The sequence below is a fragment of the Phacochoerus africanus genome, chromosome 2 (assembly GCF_016906955.1).
Source record: "Phacochoerus africanus isolate WHEZ1 chromosome 2, ROS_Pafr_v1, whole genome shotgun sequence".
Classification (NCBI taxonomy): Eukaryota; Metazoa; Chordata; class Mammalia; order Artiodactyla; family Suidae; genus Phacochoerus; species Phacochoerus africanus.
The window spans coordinates 115,045,700-115,068,934 of NC_062545.1; the positions used below are offsets into that span (position 1 = coordinate 115,045,700).

Here is a 23,235-nt window from a genome sequence, read left to right on the forward strand (position 1 = left end):
CAGCTCACAGCAATGCCAGATCCTTAACCCACTGAGTGAGACCAGGGAACAAACCCACAACCTCATGGTTCCTAATCAGATAGGTTTCCGCTGCACCACAATGGGAACTCCCAATGTGAATATTCTTAAAACTACTGACCTGCACGCTTAAAAATGGTTACAACAGTTAAAAAGAAAGAAAGAGAAGGAGAGAGGGAGGGAGAAAGAAACGTTATGCTCAATTTCTTCTCTTGCTGAATTTTTAAAAAATCTAGGGCTGAAATGTCTTTTTTAAAGCATTCTTCTCTCTTCATTACTATTATCTGTCAATATAAAGGTCAGCCAACAGTTTAAAAGTCATGTTTTTGATAAGAATTTTCCCATAAGAATATTGAGAACTTAACATTTTACCTACTTTAGGTGTATATTTTACTGATTTTAGTATATACATGGAGCATAACCATCACCTCAATCCAATTTTAAAACATTTCCAATACCCTCAGAAGATTCCACAGCCCTATTTTCAGTTAATCATCATCCTTCTATCCCCATCCCTACACCTCTACAACTAATCTGCTTTCAGTCATTATGGATTTTTATTTTCAAGAGCTCAATATAAATGAAGTTATACATTACATACACTTTCCTATTGGCTTCTTTTACTGGGTGTACTTATTTTGAGATTTATTCATGTTGCTGTGGATTTTTTTTTTTTTTTGGTGTTTTTGCCTTTTCTAGGGCCGCACCCATGTGGCATATGGAGGTTCCCAGGCTAGGGGTCGAAGCGGAGCTGTAGCCACCAGCCTACACCAGAGCCACAGCAACGCGGGATCCAAGCCATGTCTACGACCTACACCACAGCTCACAGCAATGCCGGATCTTTAACCCACTGAGCAAGGCCAGGGATGGAACCTGCAACCTCATCGTTCCTAGTCGGATTCATTATCCTATGAGCCACAACGGGAACTCCCTGCTATGGATATTAATAGTTCATTTTCACTTATTTTTATTTTTTGCTTTTTTAGGGCCTCTCCCGCGGCATATGACGTTCCCAGACTAGGAGTTGAATTGGAGCTACAGCTGCCAGCCTACACCACAGCCACAGCAACGCCAGATCCGAGCCGCCTCTGTGACCTCCACCACAACTCATGGCAACATTGGATCTCCAACCCACTGACCAAGGCCAGGGATTGAACCCGCATCTTCATAGATACCTGTCGGATTCTGTTCTGCTGAGCCACAACAGGAACTCCATTAATAGTTTGATTTTATTGTTGAGTGGTATCCTATGAATATATCACAATTTGTTTATCCATCTGCTTGATGGACATCTGATTTTTTCTTACTTTTGGCTATTACAAATAGCCAAAACATTCATCTGTAAGTCTTCATACATTCATGTAATTTTTCTTAGGTAAATACTTAGGAATGTAATTTATGAATACCATCGTAAATTTACATTTAGCATTTTTAAGGAAATGCCAAATTGTTTTCCTAAGTGGCTGTTAATTTTTACACTCCCACAAGGAAAATGAAGGCTCCAATTTCTCTACATCTTCACCAATAACTGCTATTGTGCCTTTTTTATTATGGCTGTTCTAGTTCATCATATATAGTAGTACCTCATTGTGGTTTGATTTCCATTTTTATGATAACTAATAATGTCAAATATTTTTTCAAGTGTTTATTAGACACTTTAATGAAATCTCTAGTCAAATCTTTTGTCCATGTTTAACTTGGAATTTGGTCTTAATGTTGAGTTTTAAGAGTTCTTTATAGGTGATCCTGTTGTGGCTCAGCTGGTTAAGAATACAACATAGTGTCTGTGAGGATGCAGGATCAATCCCTGGCCTCACTCAGTGGGTTAAGGATCCGGGATTGCTGCATGCTGCAGTTTAGGTTGCAGATGCAGCTCGGATCAATGTTGCCATGGCTGTCGCATAGGCTGTCAGCTGTAGCTCTGATTCAACCTGGGAACGTCCATATGCTGCAGGTGTGGCTGGGGAAAAAAGAAAAGTTCTCTCTATATTTTTTCATTTTCTTAACGGTGTCTTACAAAGCATAAAAGTCTTTAATTTTGATGAAGCCCAATCAGCAATTACTTTAATAGATATTTTTGGTGACCTTTTTAAAGAAATTTCTGCCTAACCAAAGGTGACTGAGAATTTCTTCTAGAAGTTGTATAATTTAGCTCTTACATTAGGTTGGTAATCCATTTTAATTTTTGTGTCTGACATGATATAGAAGGTCTAAATTAATTTTTTTGCATGTAGAATATACTAAACTCTATTTTGATACTTAGTAGATTCAGGTTTTCCTAATTATTCTTCAGGATTATAAAGTCAAGGGGAAAGCAAAATTTCTGAGATTTGGACTGGACTGCCATTAAGCAACACTAACAAAGCCGTGTTATCTCTATAATGTATATTTTTTCATTCAAGAACATATCTTGCCATACCAAAGTTATATTTATAAACCTCTAGAAAAACTGTAGGGTTTAGTTTGATGTTAACTATAACTTTCTATAAAGTTATGTAATTTTCTTCATAGAAGCCAAATAATACTCCCATTGAGATTAATCTTACTTTACTCTCTCTGTTGCTCTTATAAATAAGCTTCCTGTTTCATTATATGTTCTACTAATATGTTGGTATTCCATTGATGCTGTATATTCATTTTTACTCAACTTACAGAACTCTTGCTTGACAACAAATGGATCAACTTTTTTCTTACTGAGGTATGTACACCATCTACATTTCTTCACTCGAGGTACCATTCCTAGACAACCTAGAATTTCATCTCTAATAAATCTCCTCCTTTAAGTATCTACACTACTTAAAAAACTGACCAGTATTTGGAAAGGTTACAAGCCCATGAAAAAGATCTACAACTTGCTCTCCTACTCCAGAGAAGATAAAGCAGGCACTGGTAAATCATAGAGCCAATAAAAGATGATCTGATTGAAGAAACAGTAATTTTTATTTTTTTGTCTTTTTGCCATTTCTTGAGCCGCTCCCGCGGCATATGGAGGTTCCCAGGCTAGAGGTCGAAGCAGAGCTGTAGCCGCCGGCCTATGCCAGAGCCACAGCAATGCAGGATCCGAGCCGCGTCTGCAACCTACACCACTGCTCATGGCAGTGCCAGATCCTTAACCCACTGAGCAAGGCCAGGGATGGAACCCGCAACCTCATGGTTCCTAGATGGATTCGTTAACCACTGAGCCAGGACAGGAACTCCAAAGAAATAGTCATTTTTAAAATATTTCATAATATTTCTATTTTGGAAGTCTTGCAAATTATTCTATCCATTAAAAAGACAAAACAAAACAAAACAAAACAAAAAAAACCTGGAGTTCCCGTTGTAGCACAGCAGAAACAAACCCAACTACTGCCCATGAGGATGCAGGTTCCATCCCTGGCCTCACTCAGTGGGTCGGGGATGTGGCACTGCCATGAGCTGTGGTGTAGGTCACAGACACAGCTTGGTTTCCGCGTTGCTGTGGCTGTGGTGTAGGCCAGTAGGTGCAGCTCAGATTTGACCCTTAGGAGAAGGATCAAGATGGTGGGAGAGTAAGATGTCACACACACCTTCTCCTACAAACACACACAAAAACCCACAACTACATGTAGAATGATTGACACAGAACATCTACTGAACGCTGGCAGAAGAACTTAAACCTCTAAAAAGAGCAAGAAACCCTCCACATAACTGGGCAGAACAAAAGCAAAAAAAGAAAGAAATCTGACTTTAGCCTGGGAACTTCCATTGCCACAAATATGGCCTTAAAGTTAAAAAAAAGAGAGAGAGATGTGCAAATTTCTAAAGAAGTTTCTAAGTTTTAAAGATTATACAGGATTTCCTATTGTGGTGCAGCAGAAACAAATACAACTAGTATCCATAAAGATGCAGGTTCAATCCCTGGCCTTGCTCAGTGAGTTAGCAATCTGGCATTGCCATGAGCTGTGGTGTAGGTCACAGACATGGCTTGGATCCTGTGTAGCTGTGGCTGTGGCATAGGCTGGCAGCTGCAGCTCCCATTAGACCCCTAGCCTGGGAACTTCCATATGCCATGAGTATGGCCCTAAAAAGAAACAAATAAATAAAGATTATACACATAGACATGTTAGGGTCAAATGTATTTTTAACAGCATAAATATCTTATAGGCAGAGAAAAACAAAATATCAGCACTCACGTGGCTACTTAATATTCTCAATTCAATTTCCAAATTACTTTTCTAATTATTCATAATTACATGCACAATATAGATTAAAGTAAGAGCACACAGGCAATCATATATTTAAAACAGCATTATATATCAAAATAAAGCATCATGAATTTTTTTAAATTTCCCTTATTGTATGTAACCCACCAACTGGACATCATCACTTTACATGTAGAAAAGCTACATCTGCATATGAACTCTATTAGTGACTTTTCTCCATGTATGTAGACATGAAATTTCTTTACAAGTCTGTAAAAAATATCACCTAACATCATTAAGCACCTTTTACATAGTTAAGCAAAGATAAATGTAAATGTAACATTTTGAAGTACCAATGATAAATGATACAAAACAAGCTTTGTTAACGCATTAAAATTCAATTTATATAATTTTTTATGAACACAGAGACTGTATAGCTACACGTTATATAAATAACTCACTTAGGCACTGCTATTTTATCAGTTAAACATCAATTTTCTAAAAGGAACATTTACAAGCAAAACTTGAATACATAAAATCACATATCAATCATAACAGGCAAAATTTTGGAATCTCTAGAATGAAAATTATTTACTTATTTATTGGCCATACCCACAGCATATGAAAGTTCCTGGGCCAGGGATCAAGTCTGAGCCACAGTTGCGGCTATGTAGGATCCTTAACCCACTGTGTCAGGGGTCGAATCAGAGCGGCAGCTGCCGACCTATGCCACAGCCACAGGAATGCAGGATCTGAGCCACGTCTTTGACCTACACCATAGGTCATGGCAACACTGGATCTTTAACCCACTGAGTGAGACCAGGGATCAAACTCACATCCTCAAAAGGATACTAGTCGGGTTCCCTACAGCTGAGCAATAAAGGGAACCCCTCCTGCTGTATGTACTTTTTAGATGTCATGAGGAAAGTAAAATGTAACAGCCTGGGTGGTGTAACAATGTTTATAAAAACAACAGCTTCTCTGACAATTCTTCAGGAACCGCTGGTAATCCTGGTTTCCCTGTGCCTTAAGTCCAACACATTGCCAATGACAAGAATAGCTTCCAATTTGTGAGCGCATACTTTGTCCCATGTAGAATATTCTGCATGTCTAGCTCCAAAAAGAAACTTAAACTTCATAAGTCTAAATGACTTGTCAAGCAAATGTAAGCGAATTTGGAATTAACACTTAATTCCCATTCCAAACTCAGACTCTATATAAAGTGTTATCACCATGCCATAACTAGTTGGTGCTAGTTATTATCAAAAGCATCTCCCTGCTACTTACTGCCTTTGCTACTGCTCCTGTCTTGTGCAATCACAAAGTAACCGAAATTTTAACAACCTTGACCCTGAAAAACTTTGAATTTCCTTCAGGACTCTTCTATTGGGTTATCTGTCCAACAGAAATGAAAACACGTATGCAAAGAATCTGTACCCAAATGTTCATAGCAGTATTATTCACAATAGTCAAGTACCAGAAACAATTAAATGTCCATCACCTGACAAATGGGTAAACAAAATGTGGAGATCCCTGGTGGTTCATTAGGTTAAAGATCTGGGAATGTCACTGCAGTGGCTCTGATTACTGCTGTGATGTAGGTTCAACCTCAGGCCTGGAAGCTTCTGCATGCCATGGGAACAGCCGAAAAAGAAAAGAAAACAAAACAAAACAAAATGTAGCATATCCATACAATGGGATACTATAAAGGAACTAAATAATAAATAGAAAGAAACCAATTGCTGATGCCTGCTACAACATAGATGAACCTTGAAAAATCATGGTAAGTGAAAGAAGCCAGACACAAGAGACCACATATTGCTATTATTTTATTTATATGAATGACCAGAAAAAGCAACTCTATAGAGACAGCAACAGATAGAGATTGTGTGAGGAAGCGAGAGCATGAAAGAAATTAAACGTAAATAAGTGTGGGGGGAAAACGTTTGAGGACTAAAAGAAATATTCTAAACCTGTACTGTGGAAATGGTTACACAGTTCTAATTTTACTAAAAATCACTGAATTGTATACTTAAAATGAATGAATTGAGTTACCATTGAGGCTCAGTAGGTTAAGGATCCAACATTGTTTCCATGAGGATACAGGTCTGATTCTTGGCTGTGCTCAGCGGGTTAAGGATTCACTGTTGCCTCAAGCTGCAATGTAGGGTGCAGATGTGGCTTGGAATGGATGTTGCTTTGTCTGTGGCGTAGGCTTCCTGGCCTCAGCTGTAGCTCTGATTCGCAGCTCCCTAGCCCAGGAACTTCCATATGCAGTGGGTGTGGCCACAAAAAGAAAAAAAAAAGGATGGATCTTATGGTAAGTAAATTCAATATACCCTAATAAAATGTTTAAAAAACACCCCCAAAACTAGGGAGTTCCTGTTGCGGTGCAGCGGAAAAGAATCCGACTACTACCCATGAGGATGCAGGTTCGTTCCCTGGCCTTGCTCTGTGGGTTAAGAATCCAGCGTTGCCATGAGCTGCGGTGTAGGTCTCAGGCACGGCTCAGATCCCAATATTGCTGTTTCGAGTGCCAGCAACTACAGCTCCAATCTGACCCCTAGCCCGGGAACTTCCATATGCTGTAGGTGCGGAGGGAGGGAGGGAGGAAGGAAACCTGCAACAACCACAAAACAAATGATTCCAAATACATAAAAAATTGGTAACACAGGAGTTTCCTTGTGGCAGGTTAAGGATCTGAGATTGTCACTGCAGCGGCTCAGGTTGCTACTACAGCACAATTTCAATCCCTGGCCCAGGAGTTTCCACACGCCATGGGCACAGCCCAAACAAACAAAACAAACAAACAATTGGTGGCATAACCACATAGAAAACTAGCCTAGAGCAAAATAGGAACCACATAAAAAAATCTTATATTCAACAGAATTACTGTTAGTACTAATTATAAACATTATTCGTTTACAGAGTTCCTTTAGTGGCGCCGCGGAAACAAATCCAATGAGGAACCATGAGGTTTCTGGGTTTGATCCCTGGCCTTGCTCAGTCGGTTAAGGATCCGGCATTGCTGTGAGCTGTGGTGTAGCTCGGAGACAGGGCTCGGATCTGATGTTGCTGTGGCTATGGCCTAGGCCAGCAGCTGTAGCTCCAATTCAACCCCTAGCCTGGGAACCTCCATATGCTGCATGTGCAGCACCCCCCCAAATTATCATTTATATTTATTTCTGAATGTTCATTTATATGTATGTATGTATTTATACTCTGTAAACAATAAAACAAAAAAGTAAATGCCAATACTGTTAAGAATCAAGATTTTCTCAACCTAAATGTAAAGAGATCCAAAAATAAAACACAAGCTTACATAAAAACCCTAATCCTAAACTTTCAGTGGATATATCAGACCCAACTTGAAGATGCTTCTACTAGCCAAAGGTGAAACTATTTGAACATCAAAAAATACAAAGATTGCAACACATCAACTATTCTAAAATCTGTGAGTTCAAAATGACATTTGAAAATGAAAAACCTCTTTGAATACTCCTTGTTTATTCTGAAATATGGTAAATGAAGGTAAAGACTCAAGCATTTATCTTACCTTTCTTGTATAACCTGCATTTGAGTAACCAATTAGTTGATGTAGGAAGAATTCCTTCTTATAAAGGAACCTCAGTTAATAAAAGTAACAAAAACAATGGATTTAGAAAGTTAGTATTTTGCAATCCCTAATGAAATAATGGATCTAGGCAAACCATCAAAGCTGATAAAAGTAATAAATGAAATGATGATGGGGAATTTTATCGTGGAGGGATCAGAAAGACACCATCTGAACACTCTTATTAATTTTAATGTGTAATGCAAGAGAAAGTACAAAAGCATCACCAAGGAAGTGCTGCTGAAGTGAACGTGAATCTAATCAAGCTTTTAGATCTACCAGTCAGCAGGAAATATGTAGTGTATAAAACAAATTAAACAGCATGATGTCTAGAAATTGTTCTGAAATTCTCCAGAAAAAAGTGAGTGGTGAGAGATGAAGTATGAATGTCAGAATATTGAAAAATGAAGCATGTTATGAATATGTGGGAGTTCATTGTATATTTATATATTTTATGTGTCAAAATTCCCATGTAAAGATAATAAAATAACAACAAAAACTCTTATCAATGTTATTTTTGGAAAAGGAAGAAAAATATTCACAGATTTAGATATGATTTCTAGTGTTAAGAATTTAAAATTCCAAGGTCTGATCATTTTCTTAAGCAAACTTGTAAAATACAAGTATGGAGTATAGTCAGAAAATATGAATATATAGGTATAGAATACATTTTTTTTTCTTTTGTCTTTTTGCTATTTCTTGGGCCGCTCCCGCGGCATATGGAAGTTCCCAGGCTAGGGGTCGAATTGGAGCTGTAGCCACAGGCCTACGCCAGAGCCACAGCAACTCTGGATCCGAGCCGCGTCTGCAACCTACACCACAGCTCACTCTGCAACCTACACCACAGCTCACAGCAACGCCGGATCGTTAACCCACTAAGCAAGGGCAGGGACCAAACCCGCAACCTCATGGTTCCTAGTCGGATTCGTTAACCACTGCGCCACGACTGGAACTCTTAGAATACATTTTTTAAAGCTGTAAATAAAATACACAGCTAATAGATATAATTCAAAACCAAAAAAACTTGTGAAATAGCGGTTCACCAGTCAAAATATAAGTAAAAATTGTATCTGTAGTTTGGGATAAAATTTCCAGTAACTGCATCACTCATGGAGTCAGCAAGCACTATATCTCACATAAAGATGATGAGGATGACAATCTTGAAAACTGCTTAATGACTTAAAAAGTAGTTCCAGTAATTGCCAAGTTACTGATGTCTAAGGTACATAACTCTGTGAATAATAAATAAATATTATTTGAGAGAGGATTAAGATGGCAGAATAGAAGGACTGGAGCTCAACTTCTCTCCTAAAAACAACAAAATTCACAACTAAAGCCTGAGCAATCTTCACCCAAATGGACTGGAAACCTTAAAAAAGATACCCTACTCCAGAAGAAAAAGAGGAGGCCATGTCAAGAGGTAGGAGGGGCGATTCCACAATATAAACAACCCCATACCTCTGGGGTGGGAAGCTCCACAGACTGAAAACTAACTGGCTCACAGAGACTCACCTACAGGAGTGAGAGTTCTGAGCCCCACATCAAACCCTCACGTGCAAGGATCTGGGACTGGGAGAAAGAGCCCCTGGAGCATCTGGCATTGAAGGCCAGTGGGGCTTGTGCACAGGAGCTCCCCAGGACTTTCACGTGCACTGAGTCCCAGGGCAGAGTGAGGTCTCCATAGGAATCTGGGTCAAACCTGACTGCAGTTCTTGGAGGACATCCTGGGAAAACAGCCCCGCCCTTCAGTAAACAGGCTACCTAAAGACCCCCCCAGGCACACAGATGCCTCTAATCCCATCTAAAGTCTAAGCCCCACCCACCAGAGGGAGTAGAATCAGCTCCACCTACCAGGGGGCAGGCATCAGTCCCTCCCATAAGGAAGCCTACAGCAAGCCCCCATATTGACTTCAGCCACAAGAGGGGCAAACACCAGAAGTAAGAGAGGCTACAACTCTATTATCTGTAAAAAGGTCACCATACCAAAAACCTATAAAAATGAAAAGACAGAGAACTATAACTCAGATGAGGGAGAAAGGAAAAACCCCAGAAAATCAGCTAAGCGATGAGATTCTCAGCATCCAGGAAAAAGACTTTAGATTGTTGAAGATAAAGATGATGCAAGACATTGGAAATAAACTGGAGGCAACGATGGATAACTGACAGGAGACACTGAGCAAAGAGATACAAGATATAAAACTTAAACAAGAAGAGATGCAAAATTCAATCACTGAAATAAAAAATTCACTAGAAGCAGCTAACAGCAGAATACAGGAGGCAGAAGAACAAATAATCGAGGTGGAGGACAGATTAGTGGAAATTATGGATGTGGAACAGAAAAGAGAAAAAAGATTGAAAACAAATGAAGAGAGTCTCAGAGAACTCTGGGACAACGTGAAACGCACCAACATCCGTATTATAGGGGTGCCAGAAGGAGAAGAGAGAGAGAAGGGGACAGAAAAAATATTCCAAGAGATAATAGCCAAAAACTTCCCTAACATGGGGAAGGAATCACTCACTCAAATCCAGGAAGCACGAGTACCATATAAAACAAACCCAAGAAGGAATACTCCAAGACCCATATTAATCAAACTGACCAAAATTAAAGACAAAGAGAAAATCTTGAAAGCAGCTAGGGAAAAGAAACAAGTAACATACAAGGGAACCCTGATAAGGTTATTGGCAGATTTTTCAGCAGAAACTCTGCAGGCCAGAAGGGAGTGGCATGATATACTTAAGGTGATGAAAGGAAAAAACCTCCAACCAAGATTACTCTACCCAGCAAAGCTCTCATTCAGATTTGAAGGAGAAAGCAAAACCTTCACAGATAAGCAAAAGTTAAGAGAATTCAGCAACACTAAACTGGCCTTACAACAAATATAAAGGAACTTCTCTAGGCAGAAAAGACAAGACAGCAACAGGAAACAAAAATTCCGCAAATGACAAGGCTCACCAGTAAAGGTATATATACAGTAAAGATACGAAATCATCCATGCACAGTTATACCATCAAAATTAGAAATCATGAGAAGAGGTGAGTACAAATGCAGGACACTGGAGATGAACTTGCAATTAAGAGAACAACAACTTAAAACAATCTCATATACATATAGGCTCTTATATCAAAACTTCAGAATAACTGCAAACCAAAAATCTACAATTGATACATGAACAAGGAATTAATGTTTATTATACAATGTAAAGTACTGACTTAAATAACTCATTCTTAGATAATCTGGTAAATCCCATTAACTATCTATAACTGTTTTGCCTTAGAGAGTTTGATGGTATTACAAAATATTTAGCATATAAAACATTCTTTCCATCAGTTCACTAAAGCAATGGATACTGTATGAAAAAGTTGTCCCAGTAGCTCTATATCATATCCATCCACACAAATCATATTATTAAAGTTCAGTATATAATCTAAGTAAAATTTGAGATATTCTGGTCATTTCATAATTCATAACACACACAGTAACATACTAGACTTGGAGTTAGAAAGCCAGCACTAGAAATATGTCTGAGGAGGAGTTCCCATTGTGGCTCAGCAGGTTAGGAACCCAACGTAGTCTCTGTGAGGTTCAATCCCTAGTCTCACTCACTGGGTTAAGGAAGGATCTGACATTGCCACATGGTGAAGTGTAGGTTGAAGATAAGGCTCGGACCTGGTATTGCTGTGGCTTTGGTATAGGCCTCAGCTGTAGCTCTGATTCAACCTCTAGCCTGGGAACTTCCAGATGCTGCAAGTGCAACCATAAAAACAAAAAGGGAAAAAAAAGAAATGTATCTAGAAGAAAACCCTATCTCTCAAGAATCTAAGGAAGCCAATTTTTTGAGAGCATTAAAATTTCTTGACAATACAAAATACTTTAACTATTCTGAATATGAATCATTCTAAAATGATTTTCTAAATGCTTCATCTATGATATGAAGTGATAACGACAAAATCCAGCTCCTAAGGGTGCTGCGAGGATTAAAAGAGAATACACACAAAACACTTAGAACATTACTAGCACAGAGTAATTGCCCAACAAATGCTAGGTATTTTTGCTATCACGACACCATCACTGTTGGGTGGTAAAGGAACTTGAAGCAAACTCCTTGGAGGGCATTCTGGTAACAATAGCTAGCAAATTTTTAAATGCATATACTACCCGGTATGTTTTTTTTCAATTTTTCAATTAGAATATAGTTGATTTACAATGCACCTGGCATGTTTTAAAAAATTATTCCTTAAGATAACCTCGCTTAGATGTGTAAAAATGCATGTAGAAGGCTATTCAATGCAGCAAATACTCATCAACAAAAGCTGGTTAAATAAATTATGGAACATCCATAAAAAGGGAAAACTAAGCAGCTGATTTTGAAAAGTGAGATAACTACACATACCAATATTTTTTAAACCCACATTACCTATTTATATTTACATATACTTTCACATTTTCTTTTCTTTTTTTTTTTTGTCTTTTTGCCATTTCTTGGGCCGCTCCTGCGGCATATGGAGGTTCCCAGGCTAGGGGTCGAATCGGAGCTGTAGCTGCCAGCCTATGCCAGAGCCACAGCAACACGGGATCCGAGCCGCATCTGTGACCTACACCACAGCTCACGGCAACACTGGATCCTTAACCCACTGAGCAAGGGCAGGGATGGAAACCGCAACCTCAAGGTTCCTAGTCGGATTCGTTAACCACTGCGCCACAACAGGAACTCCATACTTTCACATTTTCTGAAGGAGATAAGAAACTGCTAACTGATTACTTCTGGCTAGTAAGACTGGGATCTAAGAAGAAGAGGTAAACATTTAGTTTTTATTTTATATTTTTTAGTACTTTTAAAGTTCTATAACAGATGAATGTTATTATTAAATCATTATTAAAAACAAAACCTAGTTTAAAAAATCCTGGTCTAGAAACCAGAAGACTTGGCTTCAATTTTTACATTTGTACTTCCAGAGACAAACAAGGGTAATTCCTGAAAATAATTCTTCCAAGAAAGACAGTTAAAAAAAATTTTTTAAAAGCGTGCTATAGTAAGTATCAGACAAGATTTTAAAATGAATTACAAAGTTTGCATTTATCTTGAATACTTGATGATCTATGAATTTCTTTCTTCCTAGATCCTGGCCTCCATTTATTCTATTCTCATGCTTCCTACAAATAATAGCATTTTGGAACTTTTGCTTTACCTCACCAACCACCCTGCTTCACTAATTTCAAGAAGAAATTCCCTCTGCTGCTCCTACTCCCAAAACCAGCGCCTTCACATTCATTGTGTGACAATTAAGCAAGACACCTCCCTCTTTCTCAAGAAACCTCGGAGAATGGTTGCTGTAGCTGTACGTGATCTCAATGAACTCTTTTTATTTTGTTTTGTGATTTTTCAGGGCCGCACTCAAGGCACGTGGACTTTTCCAGGCTAAGGGTAGAATCTGAGCTGCACCTGCTGGGTGAAACCACAGCCACAGCAATGCCAGCCCACAGCCACAGCAATGCCAGATCTGAGCTGAGTCTGTGACCTACACCACAGCTTATGGAAACACTGGATCCTTAACCCACTGAGCAGGGCCAGGGATCGAACCTGCATCTTCATGCATACTAGCTGGGCTCATAACTGCTAAGCCACAACAGGAACTCCTCAATGAACTCTTTTTTCTTAAGACAAATATTTGCGTAGGTTAAAAAAAATGAACTACACATAGCTAAAACTAAAATTAGGAACAAAGTTACTGCTTTCAGGGTTCTAACAAGGACAGAAAAATAAACATGGAAGAAGAAAAGTAATCTTGGAAAAACAAAGGACCCAACATAGAAGGAGCAAAGAGGGAGAAATGGCATCTCTGCACAACAAATCAGTAGGTTTTACCCTCAACAGGCCTGGGAAAGCTCTGTGTCAATACTAGAAACCACGACCGTAGCCCTTTAAAAAGCTCTCCCAACCCCCATTTTCCTTATACTTTGATAAAAAAAGTAATCTTTTCCCTCAGTTCAGACTTCACTCCTCAATACTCATTTCATCACCTTACACTACAAACTGTAAAAATGGTATGTATATATGGAATATACTTAGACTTCAGAGAGTATACATAAACTTATTCTAGTTAAATGTAATTACTGTGGTGGGGAGTACACTCAAGTTAATCATCTATCAATTCATTTTTAAATGATTAATCATACTCTACTGAATACTGTCAAGACTAAAAGTTTGTGTTCTAGTATTAGAATAAAAGTTACCTCTCAAATACGTGAAATCATTTTTCAGTTATAATGAACAAACATGACAAGGAAACAGTTAACAATAACAATAATTTTCCCACTTAAAGGAAAAATATCTTTTTTAGTGACAGTGTTCTTACTGTAGTTCCTACTATATGTGAATGCAAAAGAAACCCATCACATAGATTTCTGAAAAAGTACTCATAAAAGTTAATCATACTAAAAAAGCACTACAGGGGAAAAATTGTACCATAATCAATAAACTCACAAAATATAATCAAATATATATAAAACAGAAATTTTTTCAAAAAAAAAAACCCTCTCTTGCTTTATTTTTGTCAGGAAAATAGAAAATGTTTAAATTTTCTATTTGAAATTTTACAAAATTAAAAAATTTATATCTTAGAATTGGGGCCATGTTTTAATACTACAGTTAGTCATTTATTTATATGGCTTAAAAAATAAAAGTAGAGCCTCATATTCCTTTTAAATACAATGAAATCACTAAAATGTAGAAGAAAATAACAAAATGCAACAGCTTCCATGCTTTGCTCAACCTAAGAAACAAAGTTTTTACCTGAGGGAACAGTTGGATTGTTTTGGTGGTTTTCACTGGTAGAAACAAACAAATCTTCGTCTCCTTCAGTTGATGAGCTGGAAGTGGATTCACTGCTGAGGTCATTCTCACTGGAACTACTAGAACTGGGGAGCAATGCATATTTTCTTCGGGCTAACACTTCTCGTTTTTTCCTCTGCATTAATATCCTTTCTTTTTGTTTCTGTGTCCTCTGGGAGGAATTATTTTTTAGAAATCTCTTTCTGCATGGAAGTCTCCTTAACGAACTGCTATGAAAACAGGGTCTTTTCATTAATAATCCCGAAACGGATTCTGTCTCAGTCCGAGGCCACTTTTGGGACCGTGCACTATGAGTTCTACTTTTAGCACTCAAAATTGCCTGGGGATGTCTTACAGAGACTTCTTTATCCTCATCTGAAGTCACAGTATCAGAATCTCCAAAATGAAGACTAGATGAAGGAGAAGAAAGACAATCACTAAAGGAGGAATCATTATCTTCATCACTGTGTGTTTCTAAGTGTTGTCTCAATCCTAATATTCCCTGGTTCTCTTTAGCACAATTTTGCATGTACGAAGGGCCAGCCTGCTGGCTTTTGCGTTTTTTCCTCACAACACTTTTTTCTTGCTCTTGTTGGTTACCATTCATGTCCTTCTCTTGCTTTTGAGAATCATCACACAAATGAGAAAATTCATTCCCCACTTTACTATTAATCATCTCAACTCCTGCAGGAAAATTTTTGGCTGCCCCAATGGGCTCTGGATGCAAGAGGATCCCTTTCAGACTCTCCTGTGTCTTTGGTGCATCAGAAGGAATATCACTCTTCATATCCACTTTTATGGTATAGAGCTTGTTATATTCAGGAGTCCATTGAGACATGGGAAACTTTAAGGAAGGCCTAGAAAACACAATTAGATATTAAAAAGATTGTTAATGTGTTTTATTATACTATTTAAAGAGTTCTCAGATTCCACTGAGAATATCCCTGAAATAGGACAGAATTGCCTTTTCTTCATCAGGATATAAAATTACTATCATGAGTTACTTTACTATTCTTAAAAACATTTTCCCCTAATACCTCTTACCATATATCCAATTTTTAGAACTATAGTAAAGATTATAGAACACAAGCCTACTTAAAAACTTCTATCAACCAAAAACTGATCTTAATCTGTACCTTCCTAACTTTGGCAACATTAACATATTTGGTCAAAATCAAAACAATTTCTCTAAAACCTAATATAGTAAAAATAAATGAAAGGATTAGAATTCCAAAGACTTTGATTAGTCAACAACATCTTTCATTCAGTATTACATTTTAAAGTGATAGTTATATTAAATACTTTACATACATCTACACAGTTACTATGTTAGGTGGATTACTATACATAATAAACTAATAAAATATAGCTTCTACTTCATAGTTCTTTCCTTCATACTACTCAATTCTCTAATTAAAAATCTGAACTCACCAAGAGACAGCAGGTATAACCACTGCATTTTATAGTTTTAGATACATATAGGAAGAGCAACACTGAGTTGCTAAAGACCATTCAGTTAAAGCAACACAGCAGAACATAAAAATCAAAATTTCAGGAGTTCCCATCGTGGCTCAGTGGTTAACAAATCCGTCTAGGAACCATGAGGTTGCGGGTTCCATCCCTGGCCTTGCTCAGTGGGTTAAGGATCCGGCGTTGCCATGAGCTGTGGTGTGGGTTGCAGACGTGGCTCAGATCCCCCATTGCTGTGGCTCTGGCGTAGGCTAGTGGCTACAGCTCTGATTCGACGCCTAGCCTGGGAATCTCCATATGCCACAGGAGCGGCCCAAGAAATGGCAAAAAGACAAATAAATAAATAAATAAATAAAACTTTCAGAACTCCCTCTATGGCGCAGCGGTAACGAATCCAACTACTATCCATGAGGATCTGGGTTTGATCCTTGGCCTCCCTCAGTGGGTTAAGGATCTGGCATTGCTGTGAGCTGTGGTGTAGGTCACAGATGTGGCTTGGATCCCAAGTCGCTGTGGTTGTGGCTATGGCCGGCAGCTGCAGCTCCAATTCAACCCCTAGCATGGGAACTTCCATATATCACAGGTGTGGCCCTAAAAGAAAGCAAAAAAAAATAAAAAGCAAAAACACAAAAAAACAAAAAACAAAACAAAAAAGGCAAGTTTTCTACAGCTAATCGAAGAAGCTAAATCATTAAATCTCTGAAATTATGAGACGAAGAACAAGAGAACTTGAAATTAAAGCATCTACATCAATACAATGTACACAAGAATGGTGATAATATAAAATGGAACATATCAGGACTCAAAATGGAATGTACTTATTTAATGTGACAAAAACCTTCACTAGTAACAAAAACAAAAAAAATTTAAACAATGTTAAAAATTTTAAGTTTTTATTGAAGTGTAACATAGACACAAACATTCTAAGTTTATAGCCAGAAGAATTCTCACAAAGAAAACACATCTATTTAACTAGCTCTAAGATCGAGAAACATACGATAACCAGCACTCCAGAAATTCCCATCCAGTCACTCCGTCCAAGAGCTGTAACCACTACCCTGACTTCTAACACCACAGATTATTTTTCTATTTTTAACATGTACTTAGTAACCACTTCCTAAAAAGAAAGGAAAAAAAAGATATTTAGTAGCAAGTTTTTAACTTCTCCACAAATGACAGTTACAGGAATAAACAACCTCACAACTCTCCCAAATGTATTTTAGTATATAACTATTATTGAATATATAAATAGACGACAGTAATTAAAAAAATGAAACGGCCTATTTCTATATGAAGCTATCAAAACCTCTGTCTTCTTCAGGGGCATGTGGTGATGTATCTAAGATCAGCCCTGTCTGGAGGTTAGCAGGATTAGTATAGAGGAGGAACAAAAAGATGGGTAAAACACATGGGTAGAGCAATAAGCAAATTATAAGAGGCACCCGGTCAGACAAGGATCACCATAATTAAATGCAAGAAAAAGTAAGTCACGACAATAAAGTGCAGGTACATGTGATATAAAATTCAAGGGGCCCCACAAGGACAGTTATAATAAAAAATACAGATAATAACAAGTGTTGGGAGGGATGTAAAGAAATTAAACCCTCACACATTGACGGTGGACATGTAAAATGGTGCACACCTTGTAAAAGTAGTTTGGCAGTTCCTCAAAAGATTAAATACAGAGTTACTGAATGATCTATCAAGTGCTTCACCTCCAAAAGAAATGAAAACAGACATACACACAAAAACTGATACCTAAATATTCATAGCACCATTAGTCATAAGAGCCAAAAAAAATGTAAACAACACAATGCAGCAACTGATAAATAAATCCATACAATGGAGTAATACTCAGTAATCAAAAGAAATGAAGTACCAGGAGTTCCCTTTGTGGCTAAGTGGATTACAAACCTGACTAGTATCCATGAGGATGTAGGTTCAATCCCTGGCCTCACTCAGTGAGTTAAGGATCCAGTGTTGCTGTGAGCTGTGGTGTAGGTCGCAGACGTGGCTCACATCTGGCATTGCTGTGGCTGTGGTGTAGGCTGGCAGGTGCAGCTCCAATTTGACCCCTAGCCTGGGAACTTCCATGTGCCACAGGTGTGGCCCCAAAAATAGCATTTAAAAAAAAAAAAAAGAAAGAAACGAAGTACTGGAGTTCTTGCCATGGTGCACTGGGTTAAAAACCCAATTGCAGTGGCTCATGTTGCTGCAGAGGTGTGAGTTCAATTCCCAGCCCAGAGCAATAGATTAAAGGATCTGACATTGCTGCAGCTGCAGCTCAGGTTCAATCCCTGGCCTGGGAACTTCCATATGCCACGTTATGGCCATAAAATGAAAAAAAAAAAAAAAAAAAAGAAGTACTGATTTATGTCACAACATAATACGAACCTTAAAAATACGAGACAACATATTTTAAGATTCCTTTTATTTTAAAAAGTCCAGGAGTTCTCCTATGGCACAGATGGTTAAGGATCTGGTATTGTCACTGAAGTAGCTTGGGTAGCCACTGTGGCACAGGTTCCATCCCTGGCCCAGGAACTACCACATGCCGTGGGTGTGGCCCAAAAAAAGATCCAGAATAAGCAACTCTGCAGCGGTAAATTAAAATTATCTAGGGCTAGGAATAATAGGATGATTGAGGTATAGGGTTTTTATGGTGAACTGAAAATGTTTTAAAATTGATTGTGGTGGCAGTTGTTCAACCCTGTGAATATTCTAAAAACCATGACTTCAGTACACTTAAAATGGAAAATTTGTATGGTATGTGAATTATATCTCGATAAAGCTGTTGCTAAAAAGTCAAGAGGGAAGGTATCAAGATTTCTGGGCATCAGAATTCCCCTTGTGGCTCAGAAGTAACAAACCTGACTAGTATCCATGAGGATGCGGGTTCCATCCCTGGCGCTGCTCAGTGAGTTAAGGATCCGGCGTTGTTGTGAACTGGGGTGTAGGTCACAAATGTGGCTTGGATCTGGTGTGGCTGTGGCTGTGCTGTAGGCCAGCAGCTGTAGCTCCAATATGACCCCTAGCCTGGGAACTTCCATATGCCTCAGGTGCAGTCCTTAAAAAAAAAAAATTCTGAGCATCAGAAATCTTTTGATTCACATCAAAATAATCAGAAGAATCAGGTCATTTGAAAAAATCTGGGGAAGATCCAGTAGTCTGGGTCTCCCAGGAATTGTGCTGAGTTGGGTCTCTGGTGATAGTCTTTACAAGCTGAAGAAAAAAAATTGTTTCAGACTCATCCTGAATTACTAAATCACCCTCTGGATCTTGCTAATGGAGATCCTGAGAGGCTATAAAAACTTTCCAAAAGAACAGATAAATTTTGAGAATTGGAATCCATAAGTGAATTTACAAAGAAGTGATTCATAGCATAATTTACTAAACTTAATTTATTTTCCATCAGTTTATGCCCCAAAGGCAAAATAATGATCCTTTTATGCTTAACTCTGCTCTGGTTTTTGGTGAATTTTGTCTGCCCAACTGAAGGGGGGAAGGGATTAAGGGAGAGAAGTGGTATACTGTGTGGTAACTGTTCTCTGCATTATCATGTCATGCAGTCCTTAGATGTACAATTAACATCCCATATCACCCCAGATGTTCCAACCAAGGGAGTACAAATACATATTATACTCTTTTTGAACTGAGTAAAAGAAGAGTAAGTTCATGAAAAGAAATAAATAGCAACAAAACTAACAAAAAGGAATAATGAGGAATGTTCTGAACTATTTTGTTATTTGATAAAATCATGATTGCGTCTTATTTTTGTAAAAATTATTGGCTGATCTAATTACAAAGGAAGCAAGTATGTGCTAGATATATCTTTTTGACATTATGAATGGTGTGATATTATACAGTTTCAATTCAGAAACCACAATACTAGTCCCTCTTTGTACTGGTTTGATCTGATCATTTTATTGCTATGTCATAATGGCAGCAGACCAATTACTCATGCTATTAGCGTTGGTTACAAAACTAGAAGTAAATCTTGCATGAAAAAAATAGCTTAAAAGGCTACCTTTTTTTTCTTTTTTCTTTTTTTTTTTTGGCTGTGCCCATAGCCTATAGAAGTTTCCAGGCCAGAGATCAAACCCATGACACAGCAGTGACCCAAGCTGCTGGAATGACAATGCCAGATCCTTAACCCACTGTGCCACAAGGGAACACCTAAAAAGGCTAACTTTTAAAATTAAAAATTAAGGAGTTCCTGTCATGGTGTAACAGAAATGAATCCAACTAGGAACCATGAGGTTGCAGGTTTGATCCCTGGCCTTGCTCAGTGGGTTAAGGATCTGATGTTGCCGTGAGCTGTGGTGTAGGTCACAGACGAGGCTCAAATCCTGCATTGCTGTGGCTCAAAACCTCCATATGCTTCAGGTGCGGCCCTAAAAAGCAATAAAAAAAAAAAAAATTAAGGTTGGGATTTGACAATTTACATTATAAATTAAGCTATTGTGAGAGTAAGGGGGGTAAAAACCCATTAAGATTACCAATACAACTTTCAGGAACTCTCCTTCTAAACTGTGATCCAGTTCAGAAAAAGTCATCACTATAGATATGAATCTTCACTACCAACAACAAACACAAATACTTTTAAATTATTAACACAATTTTTCAATTTTGAAATTTTTTTTTTTGCTTTTATTTCAGGGCCTCACTTGTGGCACATGGAGGTTCCCAGGCTAGGGGTCTAATTGGAGCCACAGCTGCCGGCCTATGCCACAGTCACAGCAACGCCAGATCCAAGCTGCGTCTGTAACCTACATCACCGCTCAGGGCAACACTGGATCCTTAACCCACAGATCGAACCCACAACCTCGTGGTTCCTAGTCTGGATCTGTTTCTACTGTGTCACAACGGGAACTCCAATTGTGAAATTTTTAGATAAAAATGATAATTTTATTTATTTATTTATTTTTGTCTTTTTAGGGCTACACCCGCAGCATATGGAGGTTCCCAGGCTAGGGGTCAAATTGGAGCTACAGCTACTGGCCTACACCACAGCCACAGGCAGAGCCACACTGCGTCTGCGACCTACCTACACCACAGTTCACGGCAATGCCAGATCCCTAACCCACTGAGCAAGGATAGGGATCAAGCCTGCACCTCATGGTTCCTGGTCAGATTCATTTTCACTGTGCCACAACAGGAACTCAAATGATAATTTTACAGAACTCCAAAGGAACAAGATTTTAAATGCAATTCAAAAGATAACTTTGAATTTTCTATAAAAGTTTTAGAGGTTTTCAGAAAATGAACTAGAAATATGTTGTTTCTTTTTTCATAAAATTAAATAGAAAAAATAATACTGTACCACAGGGATAATACTTAGGGCATGTTTTAAATTTTTAATTCTCTTTCACTGACACTTATTTTACTTTGTGCCAGTTTAAGAATATTAAATCAAGAGCCCGACAGAACTCTCTTCCCTACTATTGAAATGCCTTATGACAACCACTACTTATAGCTAGATAATACAGACAGTATGCTTTGTTACATATTCTGAATAGTGAAAATTTCATAAGCAAGAAAGGACAGTACCAACAGAGTGAACAGGAGAAAATATTTGCATATCATCTATCTGATAAGTGACTGGTATGAAGAATATATAAAAAAACTCTTTGAACTCAACAACAAAAACAATGCAATTAAAAATTAACAAAGGACTTGAATAGTCATTTCTCCAAAGAAGGGATACATATGGCCAGTAAGCACATGAAAATATGCTCAATGACTTCACTAACCATTAGGAAGTGTAAGTCAAAACCATTTCATACCCATTAGGATGGATATTATGAAAAAAATAAGCGAATAAATAAACGAGTGTTAGGAAAAAATGTAGAGAAACTGGAACCCCTGTGCACTAATGGTGGCACCATAAAATGGTGCAGTACATGTGGAAAAGGTCATGACAACTCCTCAAAAAAAAAACCACAATTACCATAAAACCTCGCAATTTCATTTCTGGGTATATACCAACAAGAAGGCAGGAAGCTAAAGAACAGATATGTGCACACACATGTTCATAACAGCATTATCCACAACAGCCAAAAGGTGGAAGTATAACCTAAGTGTCTACTGACAAATCAAATGATAAACAAAACATGGCATACATACAATGGAATATTATTCAGCTTTAACAATTAAGGAAGAAATCCACACAAAAACCTGCCCAAAGACGTTGACAGCAGCTTTTTTCATAATTAGCAAAACTTGGAAGCAATCAAGATGTCCTTCAGGAGGTAAATGGATAAAACTGTAGCATATCCCGACAGTGGAGTATTATTCAATGCTAAAAAGAAAGAATCTATCAAGCCATGAAAAGACATGGCTTAAATGCATATTATCAAGTGAAAGAAGCCAATCTGAAAAGGCTATATTGTGTATGACTCCAACTAATTAACATTCTGGAAAAGGCAAAACTATGAAGACAATAGACAGATCAGTGGTTGCAGGACAGTGGGGAGGAAAATGAAACACCATTGAGGACTTTTAGGGTAGTGAAAATACTATGCTACTATAATGATGATATATGTCATTATATATTTGTTTAAACCCACAGAATGTATTAACACCAGGAATAAATCCTAAGGTAAACCATGACTCTTTGAGTGATTACAATAATTCAATTTAGGCTCATTCTTGGTTTAAAAAAAAAAAAAGTACCAGAGTTCCTGTTACAGCTCAGTGGAAACAAACCCGAATAGTATCCATGAGGATGAGGTTCAACCCCTGGCCTTACTCAGTGGGTTAAGTATTTGGTGTTGCAGTGCGCTGGGGTGTAGGTCGAAGATGCAGCTCGGATCCTACACTGCTGTGATTGTGGTTGTAGTGTAGGCTGGCAGCTGCAGCACCAATTCGACCCCTGGCCTGGGAACTTCCATATGCTGCACATGGCCCTAAAAAGCAAAAAAAAAAAAAAAGAAAAAAGAAAACAACAACAACATCAAACAGAAAACACACACACACAAAACATACCTTTTGGTGATTAATGATGGTAACAGTGAAGGCTATACAAACATGGGGCAGAAAATATATGAGAAATCTCTATATCTCCCTTTCAATTTTGTTATAAAACTAGAACTCCTCTAAAAAAAAAAGGTCTTAAAAAGAAGGAAATCCTGACACATGC

General features: G+C 38.1%; 1 protein-coding gene across 9 annotated transcripts in view; it reads right to left on the reverse strand.

The window, feature by feature from the left end:
• The window catches only part of RNF111 (ring finger protein 111), a 98,404-nt gene that overhangs the window by 37,768 nt on the left and 37,401 nt on the right, over positions 1–23,235 (reverse strand). For all 9 annotated transcript variants that reach the window (XM_047766238.1, XM_047766237.1, XM_047766232.1 and 6 more), the window contains exon 2: positions 14,586–15,481. In XM_047766238.1, coding sequence (XP_047622194.1) covers positions 14,586–15,462 — 877 coding nt within the window. In that variant the 5' untranslated portion in view covers positions 15,463–15,481. The remainder of the gene's footprint in view (positions 1–14,585; positions 15,482–23,235) is intronic.